Source organism: Thermobia domestica, chromosome 1, assembly GCF_964235325.1.
Source record: "Thermobia domestica chromosome 1, izTheDome1.hap1.1, whole genome shotgun sequence".
Taxonomy (NCBI): Eukaryota; Metazoa; Arthropoda; class Insecta; order Zygentoma; family Lepismatidae; genus Thermobia; species Thermobia domestica.
The window spans coordinates 4,409,177-4,436,748 of record NC_137454.1 but is presented as its reverse complement, the minus strand read 5'-3'; the positions used below and the strand labels follow the sequence as shown (position 1 = coordinate 4,436,748).

The window sequence follows — 27,572 nt, the reverse complement described above, 5'->3', positions numbered from 1 at the left end:
AAGGAAATTTGTACGCTCGATGGATGTTTGAAATAAGGGTAAGGAATAGAAAAGAAGTTAATGGGCTCCACGGTGCGACGAGAAAGACAGAAAACTTGCGGATCATATTGTGAGGGATGTATGTTTATCACCACATTCTAAAATTGTCCATATGACGGTGTGCGTATAAAAAGAGTGACTAAGACCAAGTGACGGAATATCATAATGCACTTATGCCAAAGTATGTATCAGGATTGATCAAACTTTTGTATGTGAAAAAAGTACGTATATTGTATACCATGTACTGTTCAGAATTATTGAGAAAATGCATACGACCAGAGGAAACTTATTATTCGAGCATATCTCCTACTAAACAAACACTGTACCATATTCGCGACTGACGTTCTGTCTCTTTATATTTGCAGGAAAGCACGGCGTCCATATTTCGATTCTTTTGTTGTCGCTGGATCATGGAAGGGATGTTTGGGGAGTTCATGGTCTTCTTCATGTAAGTAACGCATCTTTCATTTAAATTAAAACATGCATTATTGTTAGTTTATGTATCATTATATGTCATGTTAAAGAAAAACACTTAACACCTCTGTCTCTTTCACAACATACGATTTTTAATTTCTTTCTTTTTTTTTTTTTTTTTTTTTTTGGAAAATGACATGTCATAAAAAAGAAGTTTTGAGAAAAATGAGAAAAGGTATACTATACAGTATAGTTTCTCCAAAAACGTCTTTTTATTTATAACAAGTGTTGGCAGCAGCTTGACAGATGTACATATCTCACGAAATATGTATTTACGCGTAGCGAACATAATATTATCGCTAACTTTGTGTTTGACAAAACTTGATAAGTGTCATTTTACAAAAAAAACATATATATATATATATATATATATATATATATATATATATATATATATATATATATATATATATATTCTCTCGTATGTAGATTAGTCTATTGAGCACCTATAATATAATTATTTTCTTAGCTTATTAATTTATATATGGAGGTTTTTTCTGTTTTCTTTGGAATGACTAGTTTCTTATACAAGTGTTGTGTTATTAAAATTAATTTCCAATATATATATAAATTTATAATTATCTGCATATGTTAAAGTTCATTTTATTAAATATTTCTGACTTCTTAAACTTTACAAATGCCAGAAGTTTTACGGATACACTAAATTTAGTAGAGCAGAAAAATCATAGGAAGTCGTGTGATTTATGATATAATTTGTATAATAACTTCTTCTCCTGATCCAAAATATCAGAAAAGATCTGAAGTACAAAAGGCAATGCAACATTCACGTATAGCAAGTTTTTAGGGTAAAGAGGACAAAGAATTAATAACATATAATAATCACGAAATCACATAAATTCTATTAGATATATCTTTTAGATATTTTCTTTTTCAGATTGTAGCAGCTTTTCAGAATACTTTTTAAAGTCAGAATGATGAGTAGTGATAGAATAGCTGTGTTCTGAAAAACTTAAATATATAAATTCGTTTTAGTGGGTCTGCGTAGCGTAGTCGCTTATGCTCTCGCCCTTGGTACGAGCTGTCCCGGTGGTGGCACTGGGACAAAAAAGTGAGCCAGTCATCCTGAGTGAATTTCTCCTGGGTTCTCCTAACACCCGACAAATGTCAGGATGATTCCTAAAATATCAGTTTCAGGCCGCTTCCTTCCTTCCCTTTCCTCGAATAGTGTGCTCGCCGCGGGACGTCATCCCTCAAACGTGACGGGCTAACATGGCCATAGATGCCGAAAGCTCAGGATTTTTAAATCCTAATCGTAATTCTAATAAATTCGTTTTGTTAATTGAAGAAAACGCAACTGAGATTCCATTCAACGAAACACATTTGTTCCCTATTTGTCTGTTCCAGAATAGCATGTGTACAATTTTATCTATCTATTAAAATGCTACAACAGCAAGTAAAAGCGTTTTTTTTTGTCCCAATACTGGCGATTAGCCAGCAACCGTGAGAAGGTTGCGCCTTCTGTGCGGTACTAGATTTAAACGTATTATTGGAGGTCTATATTTTCGATGGGCTAAGGGATGTTCGGAGAGCTGGAGTAGAAGTGTCTAGTTTGATTGCATTAATAGGGATTTCGGCTGTATAGTATTGGTTTACTGTTGCATTTGTATCCGTTATCTGTAACTGGAGAGAAGAGAATGAAGAATGAAAATGGAAAAAATGAAGTGCAGTGTAACGACACAACACATAGGTAATGATTAGTGTGACAAGTGAGATCTATCTTCTGTCCAGAGGCGACTCTGGACGTAATGAAGACAAAATGGATTTCCTGTTAAGACATGAGGTTCTTACTGTGCAGTAAATGATGGTGCTATGTATGGAGGAACTATGAATGTTGAAAATGCTGCAACTGCGTCCAAATCCGGATGATCAGGAGGGAGTGTATATCGGTAAAGTGCAAACAGAAGGGATAAAGGCGTTTCCAATAGCTTGCGAGGTGGATTGTATGGAATGTCTGCTTGCATGGTTGAGAGAAGTAATGGATGTCGGGACTCAAATCTGCTAGTAATATACTTCGATCGCAAAGCTTCAATATGAAATAGAAGGTGTGGAAAAGGCAAGACTTCATAAAGCTCTTGGGTAGGACTCGGGAGCTTTATTCTATAGGCTAGTCGTATGGCATGGCGTTCAAGTATCTTCAGTTTTTCATAATGGGGTTGGAGGGCGGATATCCATGCTGTGAAGCCATATGTCAGGACTGGTCGTAGGAATACTTTGTAGGTATTAAGAACAGTATTAGCTCGTAGTCCCCATGTAGTACCTGTGAGACGTTTGAGAAGATTAAGCCTATTATATGCTTTCTGTATTACATTCTGAAGGTGAGGACGCCAAGTGAGGTGTTGATCAAAAATAATTCCCAGATATGTGACATGTTTAGTTGGATGAACCCGCGTGTTATGTACTTGGATATTAAGTAGCGAAGGATTTCGATGTACACGAGATCGGCGTTTTGGCGGGAGAAAGACTATAGCTTGGGTTTTATCTGGGTTGAGTTTCAAACGCCATTTCGTACACCAGGTGAGAAAGCTTTGAATTGCTACATTAATTTCAGTACTGATGCGATGGATTGTGCGGCCCAATGTAAGAAATGCAGTATCATCTGCATATTGAAAAATGTGTGTGTTAGGTGGCAACGGTGGCATATCGGCTACATATAGAAGATAAAGCAAAGGTGATAAGGCAGACCCTTGTGGTACTCCAGAGAAAATAAATATGGGGTGTGAGAGAGTGTCATTAAGAGCGACATATGCAATACGGTTGTGAAGAAAATTATAGATAAATCTGATGTATGATATGGGAAGTGTCAGACGGATAAGTTTATATATGAGAGCTGCATGCCATACCTTATCGAATGCCTTTTCCAGGTCGAAGAGCACTAGACAAGATGGAAACTGTGTATTAAACTGGTTGGTAATAATATTAGACAGACGAAGTAGCTGATCATTGATACTAAAACCGGGGCGGAAGCCAGCCTGATGTAAAGGGATGATGTTACGTTCTGATAGATAAGAATGGAGGCGTCGGACAATAATTCGTTCAAGAATTTTGCAATACACGGAAGTAAGCTGAATAGGTCTATAAGAGGAAACAGTATTTGGTGGTTTGTGCGGTTTGAGGAACATGAGAGTTTTTGAGGTCTTCCACTCACAAGGAATAAAGCCTGTACGAAGGATGAACGTATAAAGGATAGCTAGAAGGTATAACAACTGATAGGGCGCTTCTTTAATATGACGATAAGTAATCTCATCAAAACCAGGTGCTGTATTTTTCTTGTTCTGGACAGTGCGAGTGATATCAGTTACGGTAATTGGTTTAGTAAGTTCAGTATTGTGAGAGATAGTATGATGGATATCAGGTTGGAGACGGAAGGTGTCGAAATTAAGTCCCTCAACCGGATGATGACGCTTAGAAAAGGCAGGCGGAAGAGGAGTGAAGATTCCCTGGAGATACGCTGCAAATGCATCGGCTTTATCCTTGTCATTTTGTAGTGGAGTGTCGTTATCTATTAACGGGTATGAAGTACGGGTGGTTTTCCCTGTAAGCTGATGGAACCGCTTCCAGTATTGTGTAGGATGAGCTGTTTCAGCAAGTGAGTTACAGGCTTTTACCCAGTTTCGGAGTTTATATGCTTTAAGGTAATTAGAGACTGTGCGTTGCATCTGCCGATGATGCCGAAGAGCTTCTTCGTTTCTGGTATGTATATATTCTTTATAAAGATCTCTCGAACGTCGTATGAGAGGTAAGTATTGCGGAGGTAACGGAGGACGGCATGGAAAGTTAGCCCTGGTAGTAGGGATGTGTTTCTCCCCGGCGTTTTTAATTGCCGTGCTGATAGCATTTAGTGTATCATACAGTGCCTCTTCGGTTTCAGGACTAGGAGTTTCTGCCAACGCAGTAGTTATGTCATTTCTATAGGCGACCCAGTTCGCTTTATCGAAACGAAAAATGCGTCGAGCAGTAGAATCGGATCGGATTTGAGCAGATTGCGGGCACGTGATTGTTAACTTAATTGGTAAATGATCACTTCCCAGATTCCCCAGAACTGTAACATTACAGCGAGTATAAAGGGAGGCAGAGGTAATCACTATATCTGGGTTAGTTTGAGAGATGGGTCGTGTATGCAACGGGAGTTGTTGTAAGTTGTTGTCGTGTATGCGACGGGGCCTGTCGTGTTTGTTTCAATGAAATTAATGAACCGTTGTTTCTCTCTCGCAGTTCTACTGTGAATGTTAATATCTGCCATAATGATATAATTACGAAAGCTTTTGGAGATGTGTTGGAAGAAGGTAAAGGGAATATGGTGACCTGGGCGTATATAGATGGTTGCAAGAGTGACATACAGTTGGCGAAAATAGGTCGTAACTATAAGATATTCCGGAAGATGAAATGAAACGAAATGTTATCGGATGGCAAGAGAAACAGGATAGCCAATAGCGACGCCGCCATTCGCACGTTGTGCTGGAACAGTGTTATCGTGACGTAGAAGTTGATAATGTGGGATTTTACAGCTTTTCTTGGATGTAAGATATGTTTCATTCAATAGAAATGCATTAGCTTTTTCTTCAAGAAGAAGATGCTCAAACAAAAGTTTGTGCGTTGGTAGCGATCGGATATTTAGAAATATAAGTACAAGTTCCATAATCATGTTATGCTTAGACTGCTGTTTCGAGTGGTGCAGCATGGAAATACACAGATTGTCCTGAATATGTAGCATTTAGGTTAATATGAAAAACATTTCGGGCAGCATATTGGATTTGTTGAAGAACATGTGGCCTATCGAACGGATGTATGTTTTGAAGAGCGATGGTTATGAAAGAGAGTAGCTGAGCCACAGTTACAGTTTGTTCGTTTGTGTAGGAGGCATTTGAATTTGCTGTGTGGTATGAAGCCGAACTGGAACGACTAGACTTGGTTTTGTGGTGTCAGGTGCTGGGCGTGATTTACATTTAAAGCTGTAGGTAGGTTGACTCTCGGGACAGGCAGAACAAACAGGTGGCGTTTGCAAATTCGTACATTGATTAGTAGCATGGGGACCGGGGCAATAACCACATTTCGAGGCGCTCTTACAATTAGCTGTAGTATGGTCGTTATATTTTTGACACCTCTCACACCGAATCGGTAAGGGTTGTGCAGTTCGAGAAGGTTCTACAAGGTGGCGTTTCTTAAAGATGTATGCGCCATTGGAAAGTAGGGTGTCAATTGCATCTTGCGAATTGGTTAGCACTCTCACCATGTAGGTCGGGCCTTGGTTATTGCGAATACGCATGCATTTATGGATGTCAATGCCCTCTAGCTTTAGTTCTTCCTCTACTTCGCCATCTTGGATGATAGGGTCGACGCCACGGATAACGACAGACAAGAAGGGTGCTTTCCTAGGCGGCGGAGGTTGTTTAGCAGTTGGTGGTTGTAGCTTTTCAAGTTTGGCTTGCTTGCCGAAAATTTCGTAAGAGAATTTATTGCGAATGATGGTTGCAAATCGAGGATCAGTAGATCGAATAATGATGCCATTCCGGGTTTTGATAATTTCCGATACAGCTTCCCTTAGAAGATATTTAGTGATCTGCTGGAGTAGAAGTTTTGGATTTTTGAACTTAGTATCGTAGTTGGTTAGTTTGAATGGATACCACTTTGGTTTTAGAGTCGACTCAAGTGTTGGGAAGTCCTGATCGTTATCGATAGTGATGTCATTGGCGTCTCGATTGGTGTGATGGCGTTTTGATGGAGGTGTACCTGGTTGCACAAAATTATCGGACACAAGTGGTGATCGAGAACGCGAGCGTATCGAACACGATTCGGTATTGCATGAAGAATTAGATTATGTAGAATTTCTTCTGCGAGCTTTGCGTTTTTCACTAGTGGGTGGATCAAGAACCTGAGCAGGTAACCCTGGATGGAGTCCCGTTGCCATGATTGGAAGGATTCGTTAGCCGGTAGAGATGCCGAGGTCGTCAACTGATTTTCAGAAGCTCTGCCTCCTAAGAGGAGAGAATCAAAAACTCGAAAAGCCAAAGGAATTGCAAGGTCGTCAATTGAGGATCAATCACGTCTGTTTACCTCCGTGGAGGCTTATAATCAATTCGACGATTGTTTCCTTGAACTCAAAGAGCCAAGTAATCCAACCGTATAAGATGTTCGCGACTAAAATAAACCAATGGGGATGGACACACTAAAGGACTTGCTTATTTTTCTCCGCCAGCTACGGATACCCTATTTTTTTACCTGGTTAGAGATTCCAGGTGGCCAGTTCGAGTAAAAGCGCCTCAGCTCCAACCTATAACTTTGGCTTCCAATCTTTCATTTACGGTTGTGTGTGATTTCACGTTTAACAGTGACAAACATTTTAAATATTTGTACTTTAAATAGTCTAAATTAGTTAACTATATCTTTTTCATAAAGTTTATGATACAAAATTATTGTTCAAAGCCTTTGTATTTTAATAAGCCTTCTCTAAAATCAGTGCATGTGAATTGTGCTTCCATCTTCCGAGTTCTTTTAAACTATATTTATATGTTTGTTGTCAATCCTTTCGACAATGAGATCTCGGAAACTACAGGCTCTAGAAAGATGACGTTTTCACTGATCGATTGGAAATTTTGCGTAAATTGTCCAGTTCTAATTGAATATTTAAAAAAAAACATGGCCATTATTTCTTTATTACATTTTTTAGGGTACGCTGGAAGCGTTGAAATTAAAAAAAACTAAAGCATCATATCCTATGCGTTATACATTACAACACCAGAATGTTGTATATTCGGGTTGTATATGCCTCAGGCGTTTGTTCCATGGCCAAATAATAGTGAAAAAGGAAGGATAACCATTTCTCGAGTCTTAAGATAAATCTTTATTTTTTGTGTGTTTTGCCAAATGAACACCATATATAACTGGCATTATAATTAATTGTATATGTAATGTATTTGCTACTACATACTATATGCAAGAAGAAAGAAAACACTGATCATACATGAATTAGAAACTCCAACCGGAAGTAGGCTCAAATCTTGCAAACGGTGCGAGATATTGAGAAAAAATAATCGGAAAAATCTCCCCTTTATGATACCTCTCGCCGATTTTTTTTAAAAAATCAAGACGTGTTTCACTTGTGTCTGTAAAGGGACATGTATATATGTTGTGAGTAATAAGGAGATTTATGCTCATATGCGAATGGTGTGCTGTGTAGAGAGCGCAGGTTCAGCTAGTCTTTCTAAACAAATTTTGACATCTTTTCTTAGAAAAACACGAAATAAGAGTGTTAGTTGCGATTGAAACCCTTATGATTGTCGTGATGTATACAGGCTCTGGTCGCAGCATGTGGCAACATACTGATTTGTCAAGAATAGTAATGTTGTAGAATTCTGAAATTGTAATCAGTTCTGTATAATCAGGTAACAGCTCTCCTGTATTAATTTCATTCCACTCACATGTGTCTCACTTGGAGTTGCAATTTTCACTAAGTAACAGTGCAATTGAGAGATTGAGAATCGAGCAATGAAAGAGACATGGTTCGATTTCTTTAAGTTAATTTTCTGCGGCAGAAGGACACGAGTGTTAATTGAAAACAGCGAATTGGAAAGAAAGAAGATGAAACGAAAGTATTGATTTCACTTTGAGCCAAATTGAAGCCGTTACAAGATATTTAGAAACGCAATGTCATCTCGTTAAACTCATTAGGTTAAGTGTTCCTGCTTTGCTTTAAATTGATGTTCATTCTACTGAAAAATAATGGAAACAACGGTGTCATCTTTCAAAGATGTTTATCTGAATAGAAGGCTTGAAGGTTATATTAGTCGCGAATAGTTCTTTATCGTTTGAATTCAATTTTTGCTAGATAATTTCATTCGATATCATGTTTCAAGCTAGAAGATTCCTAAAAAGAGACTTACCCCTTTCTTTTGTTTGGACCAAGAGGAACACGTGCTTACCTTATACTAATGTTATCAAGCGGATATTTGTCCATTAGCAGCAGGGTTACTTATTTTCAGTGCTGCTGCAGTATCGTCATATAACTGAGTAGTGACATAAATTAAGAAGTTAAAAACTCCGGCCTAGAAGGACAAAACTAAGGGTGTTGAGAGTAAATGTGCTGACCGAACATCCCCGAGTTAAAGGTTAGTTGTCTAGCTGGCAAGATTCATTCATGACGTAAAGGAGATATCCTCTAATCATCTTTCTCCAGGGGCTGCAATAACTTACGGAGAAATCCTATAATTTTCTCCCGAGGCCGTAATAATCTAAGACAAATTGAACCTTTATTCCGAAGCCACTATTGTGTGTGCCAAGAACTAACTAAACTCTGAAAAGTTTTAGAGAATAAGAAAGAATCTGTAAAATTGTTATAGAGATTTATTTTGTAAATAAATATGTCACGGGCTTTATATCCAGGACTTTTATTAGGCTCTACCGAATAAAACATTGCATGATACAAGCGCTGGATACCGATCCCGGTACCTGTCTAGATGTATAATTTAAAGTGGTACTACCGTAATAGGTTAACATTTTAAGGCTCTTCCATTGGGAATCGGACTAAAGACCCTATAAACCAATAGCAAGCATTCTAGTCACACAATACTTCTAGAATAGCAATTTCCAACTGACAATATAGAATAAGTACGATTTTACTGAGAGAAAAAAGTTAGAAACCCCAGGGCAAAGGGGAAAGGCGATGAAATAGGTGAGTAGAATAAGCAAGTGTGGGTACAGTGCAAGGAACCATAGAGACATGAGTTGCGTATTTGCACACCCATCTATCTACTACGCTGTTGGTGTTGTTGTTTGTCTGTCACCACAGAATATGTCAGGTTTCCCGTCTGTTGCTTTCCCTTTCCGTGTGCTTTACCAAGACCAGCACCAATAAACTGTGACCTGGCAATACATTCAGTTGACAATGACTGTTTTAGAGAGCAGGAATCACAGTACTCGCCACTATTGGAACAGTCGTGTTGTCATCGATATAGCTTTGCTTCTAACTATTTGCTGGCTTGAAGCGAACGTAAACGAACTTCTATCACATTTGACTCCAAAATCGATTGGTGTATCTATTTATCTATCCGTCTGTCTGTCTTTCTGTTCGTTTGTGTCTTCCCCGTAAAGTTTACTCAATTCTAACACAAGTTTCTCTGGGATTCCTCAGAGGCTTATGAAACAGCGATGTTTGTAGTTAATGTGTACAACCATAATTAGGTAAAAGGGTATATAATGAACCCCACATTAAACGATTTCACATATACATGAATAAATAATAAATTAGTTTTACATGAAAGCTTTATTATAAATTACCCGATCGTGATTCAATATGGCGTATATTTTCTTGAATGCTTCTTAATTATTTCCAGTGTTCGGGGTGTAAATTGGTCAAGTATAAGGGGTTTTCCGTACCCTGTCATATAAGATAGTGCCACGATAAGTTTTAAGTGTGGAAGTAGTTTATGGATCCATATACGAGGTGTGTTCAAAACGTATCAAAGCTTTGGTTGGAAAAAATACATTTATTAATTTGGAAATCCGAAACACTAATCCCTTTCAAAGTAGTGTCCTTGGTAATAGTACATACACTTCTCTCAGCGCTATCGCCATTGTCAGAAACACTTCTGGAACACAGTTTTTGCAATGGTGAGCAATCGTGCCGTAGCATTTCGTACTTTGTATTCTCTTGACTCAATTCAAGTACCTTTTAGTGGCATTTCCAGCTTGGAAAATAGCCAAAAGACACATGGAGCCATGTCGGGTGAGTAGGAAGCCTGACGACACACAGAATGGTCGTGTTAAGCGATGAAATCCTGAATCAAATTTCGCGGACACTGTCCTCATGCCCAAATTCTCGTTCCAAATTGAATGTGCCGATCCGATTCAATGGTTTCCGCTTGAGTATCGCCAACATTTAGGCAAAATTTGATACAATATCGTTGCTCAAGTGTTTCTCTCATTTTACAAACTACTGAAATCTAAGGACCGCTCACTACTCATCTTCACTCGTTGGCCGACTACCAGCGACTGACGTGGGCGGGTAAACATTCACGACTGTGCTTAAGTGTCCCTTCTACATCTACAGTGAAGAAAGTTTCCCGTGCTTCATTGGTGTACGCGTGAAAAAATATGGATCCATACTTTTCGTATATATATATATATATATATATATATATATATATATATATATATATATATATATATATATATGCATACAATAGACATGCTGAGATAAAATACAATGTCTTATTCAATTTACAGTATAATATTACTATTACGAATTAATGCACGCAAAACATACAATGAACAGGTGTAGAAACGTTAGCTTTATTTTATAGTATTCAAGGAAGGATTCTATACACATTACTGCTTAGAGCTCCTCCGTGGCTAAGCGGTTAGCGTACGCGCCTTTGGCGTGAGAGGCCCGGGTTCGATTCCCGGCGGGAGCTCATGTGGTTCGGATTCCACGTTAATCAGTAGGTCCACTTCTCATATAGCATTGCTACTGAACGGGACGTTAAAGTCACAATCAACTCAACACATTAATGCTTCCCTGCTCGACTTTCCACAAACAATTTAGCCTATTGATAGACTTTGATAAGTCTTTAGCCGACTCTCTTTTTCCTAGTCAATGCCATATTCCTCTTCTGCATACATTTTACTTTCTCCTCTCAGGATTCCAACATCTTTCTTAATTAAGGCATCTATATCCGTTATGTCTATTTATGTTTGTACATCAGTGTCTGTTTCGCTGATAACGTAGGGTATTGTATACTTCTGGTTTCTAATAGAACGTCTAGAAACTCTAAACGTTCCTTTCCGGAACTTCAAAATTTGCGTTAAGAGATCTGTTTTTATTTTTCATTGTCCGCGTAACAAAATTTGAGTTTAATGAATGAAATTTAACATGTATTTCAACCCTAATTTCATGAGACCGAGAAATATTTATGTTTAAAACGAATTTCCGTTTAATAAAGGTCCGTTGAAGGTATGTGTCACTGTATTACTTGTTTCATAAGGAAATCGGCTTCAAGTAGCATAAAGCATTGTTTTTTGTGGTAGAAGTTAGATTCTTGGATGAAGATTATTGTTAGCAGAGCTTAATACGTATAAACATACGCCAATCTCTGTTAGATGACCACTGAAAGCAATAAGTGTATCTAACAGAGTGAAAACACAGTGAAGCTGGTGGGCCTGCGTGGTTGGGCGGAAGTGTGGCCGAAGGGAGCAGACACGTCAGTGATGGTGCGTATCCATGTAAATTAGGGCGTTGTGTAACACATGTTACATATTTATTCAGTATATTTTAATAATCTACTGGAGCATATAAGAAAAATTAAGAACTTAAACGATTTTTTTAGATAGCACTTCGTTTAACCACGGTTTTCTTATGGCGTAATATCTGCTTAAAAGCATACAGTTTGTATTACGTCTCTTCACATTGTCAGGAATATCCAATGTAAGATGATCGTATACAAGATTACTTATATATTTCTCTTTTGAAATAACATTTGATGTTTCTCCTGCAAATTTACCAATCTGTGAATCCATATTCTAAGTCAGCGCGAAATTTTAATAAATCCCTAATTCCCATGAAACATAACAACCATACGTCTTCGCCTAACAACGAATTTAAGGTTCGTTTCTGATACGTTGTGACTTCTACGCCTAGGGAGGAAGAACGGAACGGAATCCAAAAATCATTTTCTGGTTTGCATGGCATTCAAACATGTACATACGTTGAAATTATTAATTTACTGCTTTCGCGATAAACAAAATCACAAAGTATATAGCACCGGTTCAGCTTTTTGTCTAATATAAGTAATTTATCGTACTATAGGTTTGTTACTGAAATATTTATTCCAAACCATTTTTACGAGAATCACACCGATCAGTTCTATCCTTTTCGAAGGAACATAGCTTTTACAATATTATAAGGTTATAAACAAAATATGTATTTAATTGCTTAAATGTTTTCGAGAAAATTTTCCGAAAAAAAGACTTCCACAAATGAAATCTTCCAAGAGAAATGATTTTGCCTACCCTAGAGTTCTTAAGGAAATACACTACTGGACATTAAAATTAAGACTTCAAGAAGGAAAAAGGTAGTAGCTGGAAATATGGATGATAGGTAACTTAAGGTACAAGTGTGAAAATATTACACTTATTACTTTCTGCTATATGTAACTTTGCAGCGAGACCATCGCACGAAGTTTAAATGCGGTTGCTTGTATGTCCATCAGAGGCATGCATAACGATTGCAGTAAGACAAACTATCTAGGATCTACTCTGGAGGTACAAAAAAGTGAAACAGCTACGTATTGCCAAAGTTTAAGAATCGTAATTAGATTAGGTCTACGCTATTATAATCATGGACCAGTCATTCTCAATTGGCGCCAGATAAAGAAATGGAATATCGTGTTCGCGCCAGATGCGGTCGCACGTTATTCTCAAGAAAATGGCAGAATTTGCAAAAAAAAAAAAAAAAAAAAAGATGGCATTACCTCATTGATGCACCGTTGGCTGATCAAAGATCGTCGATGGATATAAGACGTAAGTGAATACGGAATTAAACAGCACATACCAGAAAATTCGTTGCGGTACCTGTGTGGCAAAATAGAATGCTGATATCATCTAGACTGTTCTTGATAACGGAAGACACAAATGCAACGATCAGACAGAAATGGAATTTGTCTCAGAAGAAAACATCATTCAATTTGGATGCAACGTTTGTGGCAACATTGCAGTGGCATATGCCCATCCTGTGTAATCAAAATATGGCGCAACAATGATTTTTGGGAATATGCTCACATTGCTCAGCCCTCCCATTGATCTGTTAGTAGACACTAGTCAGTACCCACAAAAAAGATTAGTGTATCAATGTTACAGATGTGATGGTGTGGTGTTGTTTCACCTCGAGAGATATGAACAGACAGGAAATTTCCACTGGAATCGTTTCTGCCGAACAATACATCACAATACTATAGTAAAAGTTATTACCAACTGCTAAGTGAGATGGCCAGGGAGAGATGAGATAGTATCGGGAAATTACAGAATATACTATTCGGGTGGCGACAAGGCTGAGAATGGTGTCGCGATAGCAATGAAGAACAAAGTGGCAAGAAGTGTAACTAAAGTGGAATGCGGCAGTGACCGCTTGACGTTTGTAAAACTACATGCAAACTACCACTGGATATTGTGATAATATAAATGTATATGCCAACAACCGACCATGGTGATAATGAAGTAGAAATAATGGATGATCAGATTAGTGGCATATTGCATCAGGAAGGAAGTGATAAGGTCAACACAATAGTAATGGGAAACTTCAACAGCGTAGTAGGAGAAGAAACTGCGAATATGGTAGTGGGACCATTTGGACCAGGTAGAAGAAATGCTTATCGATTTCTATAGACAACATAATCCGGTGGTAATGTACACGTAGTTTAAGAAAAGAAAAACCAAGCTGTACACGTGGACAAGTCCAGGAGATAAGAAACGCTACCAAATCGATTATATTCTTGAGAAGCAACGTTTTAAGAATAGTGTACGAGACGTGAAGACACTACAAGAAGCGGACATTAATTCGGATCACAAACTATTGGTGGCGGAAGTGTAAACCTGGTTAAAGTCGATAAATAAAAATGGGAGGAGAAATCGAAAATCGAACTTAGAGCGACTTAGAAATATCGACGATGATGTGAAAGAAAATACTGATGAAACATTCTGTGCAATGGGCGATAGATTCTACTTGACACACTCCACAATAATATTGGCAGGATGGAAAGAGCACCGAGAAAACCATGGATAACTGAAGCGATGCTTAAGAAGATGGAGGAACTCAGAAGGGCAAAAAACACGAACATCACTGAATACAGAAGGCTGAATAATGAATTGGGAAGAGAAATGGACAAAGCCAAAGAAAAGTACATGGAGCAAATATGTGAAGAAATAATGGAACTTCAACGGCGCGGCAGATATGATCAGATGTGACAGAAAGCACAAGAGTTAGGAGGGAAAGCTAACAAAAGTATACGAACGTTCAGCATCGAAAATGAACAAAATAATTTAACCACTGACCATCAAAGAATACTTATAATTTGGGAGGAATACATAAGCGATCTGTATGATCAGAAGAACCGCCCCAAAGATATTGCGATCGAAGCAGAGGAAGAGGTGAATGATGGTGGAAAATGACCAGTATATTGAAAAGTGAAGTAGTACAAGCAAAAAAACATGCGAAGAAGAATGGCCACCAGAGACGACGACATACTAGTAATTTGGTCAAGGAATTAGGAGACAAGGCAATGAAGGTACTGACTTCACTTATTAACAAGATCTACCTGAGTCGAGAATGTCCGAAGGATTTTCTTGATGTTACAATGATTACATTGCCCAAGAAAAGCAAGCAAAGAAGTGCAACGTTCACAGAATCATTAGCTTGATTTCTCACACTGGAAAGATCATTGCACGCACACTGAACAGAGGACTGGAAAGTAACATAGATGAGAGGCTAGAAGAAGACCAATTTGGATTCCGGAAAGGAAAAGGTACCGGAGATACTATTGGGTTGATGAGAATTATATAAGAAAGAATTCTTGATGTAAAGGAAGAGTTGTGTTTGTGCTTCATCGACTGGCGAAAAGCTTTCAACCGAGTCAATTGGACAAAACTTATGAAAGTACTTAAAGAAATCGGAGATAGACGACTCATTCAAAACCTGTACATAGGACAACGAGTGAAGATACGCTTGAATGAAGGAGAAACCAATAGTGTGGAGATTGGAAGAGGAGTCAGACAAGGATGTAGTTTGTCGCCTCAATTATTCAACATTTACAGTGAATGTTTAATGAAGGAAGCACTAATAGGAATGGGAGATTTCAAGATTGGAAGGCAGATCATTAACAAGATCAGGTATGCAGATGATACGGTTATAATAGCTAAAACCGAAGGAGGACTACAGGAGATGATTGACAAAATAGTTTACACTGGAAAACTGTATGAAATGGAAATTAATATCGAAAAGTCGAAAGTCATGAGAATATCCCGTAAAAACACGCCTTACGGATCAACATAGAACAAAGAGAACTTGAAGAGGTTGATAATTTCAATTATCTGGGAAGCATTTTGACGAGACACGCTTGCTGCACGAAAGAGATCAGGTCAAGAATTGCCATAGCTAAAGAAGCATTCAACAAGAAAAGATCACTCTTAACTAGCAGGCTCAATATTGGACTTAAGAATAAGTTGGTCAAGTGCTATATATGAAGCAATGGACTGTATGGTTCAGAGACTTGGACATTACGGAAGTTAGAGAAGAAATATTTAGAGAGCTTCAAAATGTGGTGTTGGATTAAGATGGACAAGGTAAAATGGACAGACAGAGCAACAAACGAAGATGTTTTAAAATGGATGGGAGAGAAGAGGACACTTCTAGCCACCATCCTTCGTACAAAGGCCAATTCGATTGGACACGTCTTGCGAAGAAACTGTCTACTTCACACCGCCATAGGAGGAAAGATGGAAGGGAACCGAGGAATAAGAAGAAGAACACAGTTGATCGATAATTTGAAAGATAGGAGGAAATAATGGGAGTTAAAAGAGACAGCTGAAGATCGAGAAAAGTGGAAGAAACATTTCCAGGTCCAAATCTAAAATTGAAAAAAGAAAGAAATCCTCTTTAGTCCCAGGACCTGCCGAAAGGCAGAATATAATAATAATAATAATAATAATAATAATAATAATAATAATAATAATAATAATAATAATAATAATAATAATAATAATAATAATAATGATAGATATTACTTTCTATGTCACAAATTAGAATACTTCTTTAAGACGATAACGCTTCCTGCCACAAAGCACGAGTAGTTAATACGTGGTATTCTGAGATGGGCATTGATCGATTGTGGTGGCCATCGAACTCCCCTGATATGTACCCATTGAGAATTTGTGGCACTTCATGTCCCGTTGGCTTTAGGGAAAAAATCTTTAAGACCCGATGCAGCTAATCCAAGCCATTGTTGCGGTGTGGTACAACAAGATAGAAGTGATGTGTGTTAGCCACCGGTGTACAGCATGCCATAGAGCTTGGTAGCACTGAAGGTGGCTAAGGGAGAGCATACGAAGTTCTGAGAGACATTTGTAGGATCTTATCTTAATATGAATATTAAAGTAGCATGCCGAGATTATTTGTATCATATAGACATAAATTTTGGCTTTATGTGAACAGTTACTTTGAAGGTTATTAAATGACATACCAACTAAGGCCTCAAATAGATATAATATTTAACATGAACAATATTATTTGCTATGAATCACCAAAAACATATTTTTTCTTGTGTTTTGTTAGGTGGTGCAGTTATTTTGTTAGAGACTGTATATGCATGTAGCCTTCATTATGAATTACATTTTGCAGTTGTTATTTTATTTTTCTTGTATTTCAACATAAAGTTTTTTCACCAGTTCCACTCCTCTTTCACTCAAATTGTTTTCTACACGATTCTTTACTAGTCTAAAATTTTGTTTAATATTCTTTGCTGCATTTGACAATAATATGAATATCAAAATAAAAATTGAAAATAACCTTTTAAAAATACCAAATTAAAAATACAAAAATATACCAGAAACAATTTTTATATACTAATTATATATATACTAAAACATATTGTGTTGTATTTATATTACTTTTATCATTCATAATATATTATGTACATTCACAATACATTTATGAACACATGAATAATAAAAATGAAAATATCTGAAAAACCAGAAACAATATTGAGATGATCCATACCAGTTAATAAACCTTATTCTTTTGCTTATAAAACAGACTGGGCAGATGACAACTGGATTTCATAATATATGTTCTAGACGGTGATAAAGTAACAAACTCAGTGTGTGACTTTTACCCCATATAGGGGGGAAGTAAAAGTCCTTCAGTTAATGGGTAAAATTGTACAACAATTATCAAATTAGTTCAACCTTGATGATGAACGTAAGTTAAAATAAAATATTAAAACACGAATACAAAAATAATTACAAAATTAAATTATTTAAACAAAAAACTCAATAAAATCGTTACAATTATTTAAAAAAAAACTTTTAAAAATATTTTTCGCTGCTAGATTGAACAGGGTTACTTTTTAAAACTCACGGATTTCATTTGGGTCTAGAATGTCTAACTGAAGTCCAATTTTCATGCGGTTTGTGGCAAAAGACCATGGAAAGATGGGAAATTTATAGAACTATGTTTACTGGTTTAAATTCATCCCGGGTAATATTGACAACGCCTCAAGGAAAACAGCAAGTACTTGCCACTGTACCTTACAATTGTAATGAGCGTTTGGATTTTTAAAGTGAAATTCCAGAATACAAATTAAGTGTTAGTGAGAATACAAATTAAGTGTTAGTGAGAATACAAATTAAGTGTTAGTGAGAATACAAATTAAGTGTTAGTCTTTTGACATGTTGAATAGCTATAGCCAGTTTCTTACGACAAACGACGGAGAGATTTCTTGGGCAACCTGGGGAGTCTATAACTGATATCTTCCACAACACCCGCCTGCAGGGTAAGATGCTTCCATATCTCATTCAAGCGATCTTGTTTCTTCCAATTTATTCACTAGCGACCATATTATGTTCCCATCTGGGGCAGAACGTGAGGCAATTTTTTTTCTAAATGCCAGAAACTTTGAACGATAAACTCATGTTGCTCCAAAGAGCACACTATACTCACTATGTCCTGATTATACTCACACAGTAGCACGGAACTGATAGCAAATTTCCTAATACAATTGCCCAGTTTCGTGTTTCTTATTGACCTCGGTGAGGTTGACATCTAAAGAAGGAAGCACAAATCTCCACACCGCACTGCACCCCATTACAAAGGTACACTGGCGAATATTTGCTGTTTTTCTTGAGGTGTGATCAATATTATTCCGTTCGAATTTAAACAGTAAACATAGGTCCATATATCTCCCATCCTTCCTTGATTATTTGCCACAAACCGCATGAACAATCAGACTTCAGTTAGAAATTCTAGACCCAAATAAAATCCGTCAGTTTTAAAACGCCACCCTGTACTTATATTTATCTTTTTCAACTCCCCTTGGGAAATCCTAGAGATCCCGACACTCAGGTTGAGAAACCCTGTTTTATGAGATGTGTGTTGGTAGAAAATAACTAATGAAAGAAGTCCTTCGTTGAGAACGACGAGATGAAAATAGTACAAACAAAATTGTCACGAAAATTTCCTCTCAAAGAGTTTTCCCAACAAAAGAACAATCCATCACATACGATGCTTTGTGTGCGTCATAGCCCTCGTATTAACTTAATGAATTTCAGTTCTGACGTCTTAAAAGAAATTACAGTTGAGGAAAAAGTTGGCAGGGGAGAAAAGAACTAAGGGTTCTATGGATTCTTGGTTTTTTATTACGGACTGTCTGTTTGTAAACTGCAGCTCTTCCCATTCTTTCCTACATTGTAAGTCATAAGCTGCACGCACATTGAATATTTGGTTAAAAAAGCTGCTTTATGAGACGTTGACCCGTACAGCATAATCCTGGACACACCAAAATTGGAGAGAAACATGTAGGGCCTTATGCAGAGTTGTTTTGACGTCTGATTAGTGCCCTACTACGGGCTTGACTAACGGATGGTTATCAAAAGTGAAATGAAATGAAAATGAAATCTTTGGTTTACCTCCCACGGTTATGCCGGTTAGGCTAAAGGAGACGGTGATAATGGGAGATGAGTGAAATGGTGGAATGAAGAAAGTGGGAGGAAACAGGAGAACCCCGAGAAATCCCACGAGCATGGTGTTTGTCCACACGGCGCGAGCTGGAATCGAACGACGGACCCCAAGCACCGGAGGTGAACGCTCTACCACTGAGCCACCGCGCTCCCGGTTATCAAAAGTATATTCAGAGTCTCTGACTAGGACGTAGTAGTTGACGAAGTTAATCACATGTGACTAATTAATCTAGAGCAGAGTGTACCCTTTTAGCCGCGGTTCAGCTTGTACGACACATTTCGTATTTCGTATTTCATGTATATTCATGTTTAAAGACTACGCATGCGCACATCTACTTTTCCGTAGTTGCCACATTTATTTTTTTCACCCGATGCATTGAGGTTATATTAGTTAATTATATCCAAATCAACTTTTTAGTTGTACTCAAAGTAGACTCTGAATACCAAAACGTACACCTTCCTTAGTAAAGAGATAGTAAGCCACTAACTAGTCTATGACTAACCTTTCATTAACGAATTCTCTCTGAATACTGCCCCTAGATTTAAAAAAATGTTAATTTTTGTATTATATATCCGTAAGATATCTTCCAGATGAAATTTGCGCTGTATGTATTCATTCATATATTTTTTTTAAAATAATAAATGCATTTAGTTGTTTTTCTAAATCGCAAACTTCATTATTTTGGAAACTGATATATTATCGAGGCTGAGGTAGTTTTTACCAATCCTTGAGGCTTCGTGTAACTTTATGTTTTTTCTTTCATGATAATCTTGTGACTAATCTTAAATTGCAGCTACAGTAATATCAATGATTTACGTAAACAGTGCAACTGGCTTTCCTTATTGATTTCAAGTATTTTTCTATTTCTAAACAAGAGAATAGAATAACCCGTAAGTAAATAAGAACATTATGTTGATTTTTGTGACCCGTGGTCTATAGTTTACACTGAACTCTGTTAGATGGCGTTACCAGCCAAAGAAATAGCGTATGACGATTCAATTGAAATAAAGCTCGTATAACTAAATATTATGATAACTGTATTTGGACAATGTTTAGCAGAAGGGGTCCAGCTATTTTTTCTAAAAAGTGTTACACTTTTGGTAGGTTCATGTTAGGTTTCTGTTCATGTTAGGTTAGTTTAGGTTCGTTCAGGTTAGTTTAGGTTAGGTTAGGTTAGTTTCGGTTAGGTTAAGTTAGTTTATGTTAGAATATATTAGTGTAGGAGGCCACCATAATTTTCAAAAAAATGATGGAATTTCGCTTATTTTTATTAATATTAGGTTAGTTTAGGTTAGTTCAGGTTAGTTTAAGTTAGTTTAGTTTACTTTAGGTTAGATTTGGTTAAGTTATGTTAAGCTTAAGTACTTGCATCTTCCATTTCTACCGTAAATTTTGCATATTTTTTTACGTACTTCTGCACCCCGTCTGCTAATCATTTAGCCTGTATTTTATTAAACTCAAATTTATTATTATTTTGCAAAAACAAGTTAATTATTACTATGTCTGAAGATCTTGATTATTCCAATTTTAATATAACTTGCGTGTGGATGATGTCGTACATACTTATAAGACAATAATGCAAAAAGAAGACCAGAGACACACCTGCAAAATATGCCAACTGTAAAGGCGCTCATCTCGCTAGTTATTCCGGATGACCGTGAATACAACAAATTCCACAAGCAAAAAGGAAAACAACACCTGCAAGCACAATCTCATATTCAGCAGCTCTTCAAGACACCGCTGCTACATCCTTTTCAAGATCTGAGCCTACAATGTCACGCACTATCGCAGCTTCAACACCAAAAACGTCTCCCGATGTTAACTCTTCCTCTGAAGATATCATAAAACCATTAAAAAACTTCTTCAAGTTCTGAAGGATTTAAACCTTAGGGCAACATGGTACACACGGCACGTACCGTATACCAAAGTAGAATGCCGCCTCAGATGTGCTCAGCAAATTCACTGTCCTCAAGGATTTCTTCTCTGAACATTTGCCGTAGAGTCAAGAAGACGCACTTTTCTTATTTATTTTGTATTGCTCTGTGTTATTTTGTATTTTGTAATTTTGTATTGTAAACAGTCAAACACACACACAAATAAAACCTGTTACCCATTCCCCAATGATGAATCTAAAAATAAATAAATACTCATGACCCAAGAGAAGGTGTTACGTTCTGCAGCCCGCCCATACTCAGATGGGAACGAAACTGCACTTTAAAAAAAATTTTAAAAAAATAATTTCCTCTTTACGTAAATGTTTATGTGGACATATTTACTTTTCATAACCCAAGACCCCGTAACTTGAAATCTGAAAGCTGAATGTTTACGTGGAAATTATGGCAAACTGTTATGATACAGGCTTATCTCAACATTATTAGAAAAAACCTCAAAACGGAGAACAAGTAGGGAAGTTAAAGAGTTCATATTGTTATGAGTATCAGGAGTATAAGGACTCGAGACTTAGGTCCGACCAACATCAACTATCACTCATAGTGAAACTCTAGCTACTGAGTGACGAACTGCAGAATCCAAGGAGGAGAGGAAGACTGCCCAACAACATAAATAATTCAGCCAAAAAACTTGGCCTGGCAAAATAAGAACTATATTCTAAACCGAAAGAAATGCGAATAGGTCAAGTGTTATCCTTCATCCAAGATGCCATCCTGCCTTCGACCAGCATCCCTTATAATTGATACACACACGAACACAATATACAATTGAATCGTTTACTTCATAAACCCGGCAACAGACATATTTTACAAAATGACTTTTGTACGGAATGTTACTCATACCCTAAACACACACTTTAGTGAAGAAACCAGTCGCCTGCCATGGCGTCAAATGGGCTATAACTTTAAAACAGAACACGTCGTTTAGTGCATAAACCCGTCAAGTGATATCACATAATGTGTTTCTGCAGTAAATCTAATATTTATTTCTCTTGGCAACTGCACAGCTAGCGACATTCGTTGCGTTTTTCTTTCAGTGTACTTTTTCAACAATCATACTTGAGGAGTGTTGTGTAAAAAGAGACTGAGGGTGTAGTTAAATTTACATTGAAGTTGCACCAACCGGTCGTGACGTAATTATCAGGTGGTAATTAGTCCACTTTGCACAGAGAACTTTATTGATATAAAAACTTATTTAAGTAAGTTACGAAACATAGCTGAGCGACCGTCAGCGATCGAAACGGGTTAGAAGCCCCGCAGGGGTCATTTTTATTCCACCTTTGCTCCCTGATAATATCACGTAACATTACGCCACGCTCGGCTGGTGCAATTTCGATGTAGCTAAATCTAACCTCACCCAGAACGAACAAATCGGCCGATGAGTTTTGCTCACTCGTATTGCGTTATTTAAACGAAACAGTTTCGAGTGGAGTAAAACACTAGTTCTTTTCAGCGACACCCCATCTATCCAAAATAAGAACCACACTGTTGTGCGGTTTTTAATGAACCTTTGTTATAGAGGAGTCTTTGAAAGTGTCACACACTATTTTCCTGTGAGAGGACATTCATTTTTACCCTGGATCAACACTTTGGATCAATAAAATATGTTTTACGAAAAATACACAGAACGTATACACCATACCAGTACGCAGAACTGATTCTCAAGGCCAGTACAACTGGACGTTTCTCCGTCCAGAAAATAACCAGTGAGAATATCTTCAACTTTAGGAATCGGTGGTTTTAGTTTTATACGAAAAATGTGAACTCTGATGAAACGTTAAGAAGTGCTGCGCACAAGGACAAAAAAGTCCAATTCAAAGTGTCATCGTGCAAACAGATTGTATTCAATACGGCTAACAAAGGAAAGGCGACTGTTAAGCAGTTCATTGGTTCATGTCATCAGCGTTCACCTTAAAACAGTACAAGGATGTTCCTGACCTGCCAACAGTAGGAGCTTACCCTTCTGGAAAGGTACACTCATCTCCAAAATGAGTGTCGCATATCTATAATTGTGTTCCTGTAAGAATTTAATTTGATAATGATTTTGCACGCTACTTTTAATACAGATACTATGTGTATAATGAGGAAATGTATATTTGTGGTAAATTTCATAGGAAAATAATTATAAATACGAAAATTAGAATGAGTAAAACAAAATTGTGCTAAATGGAGAAGAAGGTTTTATTTTCGTTTTGTTGTTCTTATTTACTGCTCTTTTGACATGAAATTTGCCCTGCCGATTATACACATGCTAATACTATAAGAAATACCGGGCGAATTCGTTATCAAATTATATTTCTACAACACATTTATAGACATGCGACAATAATTTTGGACATGAGTGTGCCTACCAATACGAAAAAAATTGACGACTTGGTTAAGCTGAGTGACTACACTACAGGTTAGGAAGATTTCTACAACAACATCCTCCAATGGCGAACTACTCACGTGTAACGTAGACAGGGAATATGAAGATCAGTAGTTCAAGACAGACAGACATATTATAGTTTAGAAGGAAATCATGTTGTCTTTTCTAGAACACTGATAATAATTACACTTGTTACTATGCACAGTAAAAAAATGATTGTGTTAATTCAACTCAATTTTAATAGCTCTAATGTTTTGGTACAATAATTCAAAAAGAAGTTTTCTGAGAAAGTTTGTCTATATGTTTATGGTGTTTAGGAACAGCGCTCCTCTATTTCAAAGGAATTCCTACTATGAAATGGTCATCATACATGTTGAAGCTAGGCATTCTTCCGGATAAAGACATGGAAAAGAGTATCCTAAAGGCATTTGATATAGTAACTATTTGTCAGATTTGCATAACGAAAAAAACTATGTTGTGTACGTAAAAACTTAAGTTATATGCATAAATCCTGTAGTTTTGTGAACTTAAAGTACGACTACTTGTAACATACACCTGCAGCAAACATATAACTGAAATCGCGTGTTTTATAATACATTCCATCTATAAGTGTTCCATCTATAAGAGAAAGAATTGTGTATAGGCGGTAATGATCTCATATATACAAATGGACGTGTATATAACATATAGCTGATGTATGTAATATACGGAAAATTGTTAGATGCCAGGAACCATGCAGTATCGTAATGTAAATCGCAGCGGCAAAAGCCAGTACGTATGCAGCATAAGCATATAACATGCTCCGTACATATTTCCGTAGTAAACATATGGATTCCGTATATTTGTACAAATACCGCTGTCTGGATAATTGATTTTTCTCAATGTTGTGTGTATTAATCGTACGCTGTCGTAGGTTCGTAGTACTATACGGATGCGAAAGTTTATCATTGAAACAATGATTCAAATACTAGTTAAGGACATTGCAAACAAATTCTTGAGGAAACTTTCTGGAGTCAAAAGAGGGTTTTCTCAATTTCAATGTTGGATTTCCATAGGAAAAATCGTTGAGATAGAGATGATTGGAAATTTTATAATATATAGATTGAATGTCACAACAATAAGTTCCACCTTGAATGTTATCTGTTGATTGTAATCGGAAGTATTTACAGTTTGAAAATGTGCCTAATTTCACACAAAATTAAGCTCACGTAATGATTCATTATACTATAAGGACCCCTGCCTTTCAATACGAGCACAGGTTATATTCATACAGCACATTCTATTGTTTACAATCATCAATATAAGCAGACGATATACATGAAGTAAACAGGAAGACACGAAGCCAACACGACGGAACCCGAGGAGGAACGAGCCACCTAGAAATCACCTATAAAAATGGACCTGAAGAGGACGAGGTATCAGTTGACCACTAATCACATAACCTACACCTGTTCCTCAGGTCGCCCTGGACGAACGAGTGTTGCCTTCCCCAAATCCCTGAAGGCTGCCATGAGCTAAAATGGCTCCTAACTACAACCTAAACCTCTATAAATATGCTACATTGACTTGACCCCTAGTCTTCCGTTGGAAGCACTGCTATCGGATGAAGGAATTCCACTCGCTTTCTCTCGCTTAGCAACAGCTGAACCCTTATTGGCTCAACGCGTGGGTGTGTGAGGGTGTGAGCGTTACTTCGCATTTTTGCCACGGCTCAAGACATTTTGGCAGCACAATATATGCTGCCACAATCTAAGGAAGTTGCCAAAAGAACGTATCCTGAAGTCGCTAAAGACGCCTTGGAAGCTGCCATGAGCTAAAGGATTCCCGTGCAAAAGTATTCCCTTTCTTCACCTGTATTTGAAACAAGGAAAGACTCTGATATAATTGTCTTTGTACATACAAAGATATTTTATAATATTTTTTGTAAAATAAATTCGGTGAAGAGTTAAAATCTCGGACTGCTAATGCCTCTACCAAATAGAACTTACAATACAGTAATTTATGTATCTGACGTAAATATTCTACCTCAATGTTTTGCGTATTCTTGGCAATGTTCTCATATTGCACTGAATCAACACTTGTGTATCCTGGTTTGTATTTGCGTGCGTGTTAAGTAAAATCCACGCCGTTGATAAAATCCTCCCTCGCGAACAACATCACGGAAGTACCATAAACACCACACCCTGTTATTTTCAACTACATATGTTCTCGCTTTGCCTTAAGTTAGAACACACTCACAATTCTAGAAATAACAACATCCGGTTCTTTCACGACATTTCAGCAAAATTCTTAATTGTTTTCGTGGGCAGCTTATTCTTACATACAGTTTGGTGTTAGTGATGACTCGAAATGGGTACAAGATATGTCAACAGCTATGTTAGCGTAAGTAATATAGTAAAATAATTTTCCAATTTTTTTCATTGGTAGATTAATTAACTAGAACATTATGATTATTAATAGGTATTAAGGGGAAATGAAGCCCCTTAGGGTCGAAATTTTCGATTTTTCTATGTAAATATTTTCTTAAAGTACATAACTTCCTGTTTACAACCTATAAATTTCATGACTGAATGACGTCTAAAGTAGAAATATCTCACAATGTGTTATCTAAGTTACGAGAGTTTTTAACATATAAATATAATTCCCGTTTGCTTCAGTTCAGTTCTTGCTTCTCTGAGTCATGATGGTGAATCTAGAGTCTTTCTATTTCAAGTGTTTCCTCGGAAAATATGCGAAACATACTTTGTTCCCACCTCTGCTCGTGCCCTCTTATGGAGAAAACCTTCCCTTTCTTTTGGGGAAAGAAGTGAATGACCTCTGCCGTGTTATCATTTTGTCATTCAGTCGCTTGGTCTTATCGTACGCTACTTAAAATGCCTAACAATACAGTACACAGAAATACCGGACGAGTTCTTGAAATAATTCATTTTAGCAACGTTGTCCATATCCAACTATTAAAAGATCTCGGCCTTAGCAACTTCTCCCTCTTCTTTCGAGGAAGGTACAAGAAAACACACATTGACAGCAACGCCAGCCGGGGCATACTTGAAATTGGAAGGCTCTAGTGCATTTGGTCAATGATATAAAGATAAGAGATAACTTACGGGGGATAAGTGGTAACTATAAAAAAAATAGTATGTACTGGTTATGTACCTCATGACCAAAATGATTTGTAATGGAACATTACAATTTAATGTAATGATATTTTTGATGGGAGGGTCCCAGAAATTTTTGCACCGACTGTACTTCCTATTTAGAAAATATTTCTTTCGATCCATATAAATTATTTATTTGTTCATTATTTTATTCCAAATTAACATGGAGGACGGTAAAAATTGTTTAGGAATCATATTTTGGGGGATTCATATCTTTATTTATATATTAATTAATTATAAATCTTATATATGCATATTTTAAATGGACGATTACAAATCTCACGCTGTCAGTGCTATTCGGAAATATAGTCCCTCCATTGGATGGAAGTTTAGAATAATTAACCAATCTAAATTTTGGCACAATATTTTGGACTCTCCTCACCCCTCTTTTGGTACCAATGTTCATCTAAAGATCCGGTTCAATCCAGATTTTACCATTTTTTATTCGTTTTAAATACTCCACCGCCAAAAAAGCTTTACTTTGATTGGTGCAGTTACCCACGCTACATATTAAGGCGCGATCATCTTCACTCTACATCGTCGATCGAAAAAAGAAAGCTGTGTGTTTGATCGGCTAGCAGATATGTAGGAATTTTGACAGTATAACCAAGTAAGACAGGTAAATTGTATATCCAGGTCAAAACTACTCTACCAGGAAGCACAGGAGCTAAAATTTTGACAATCTTAATAGTTAAAACAGACTGAAATCTTAGTGAAATGTAACCGGATACATAGGACGCCATGCCGGATGTAAATATTTAGTGTGGACAGGTTCGACGTTACGTGCATTTAATTTGGTGTGCTAAACTCTTCATTTGTTTCGATTCAGAAATTTCAGAACAGTGATTATC

The 27,572-nt window shown here is 37.1% G+C and overlaps 1 protein-coding gene across 1 annotated transcript in view; it reads left to right on the top strand.

Moving 5' to 3' along the window:
- Positions 1-27,572, top strand: part of s-cup (spermiogenesis-related protein stanley-cup) — a 199,725-nt gene that overhangs the window by 85,121 nt on the left and 87,032 nt on the right. Inside the window, exon 2 of the mRNA XM_081754543.1 lies at positions 405-487. Coding sequence (XP_081610669.1) covers positions 450-487 — 38 coding nt within the window. The 5' untranslated portion in view covers positions 405-449. The remainder of the gene's footprint in view (positions 1-404; positions 488-27,572) is intronic.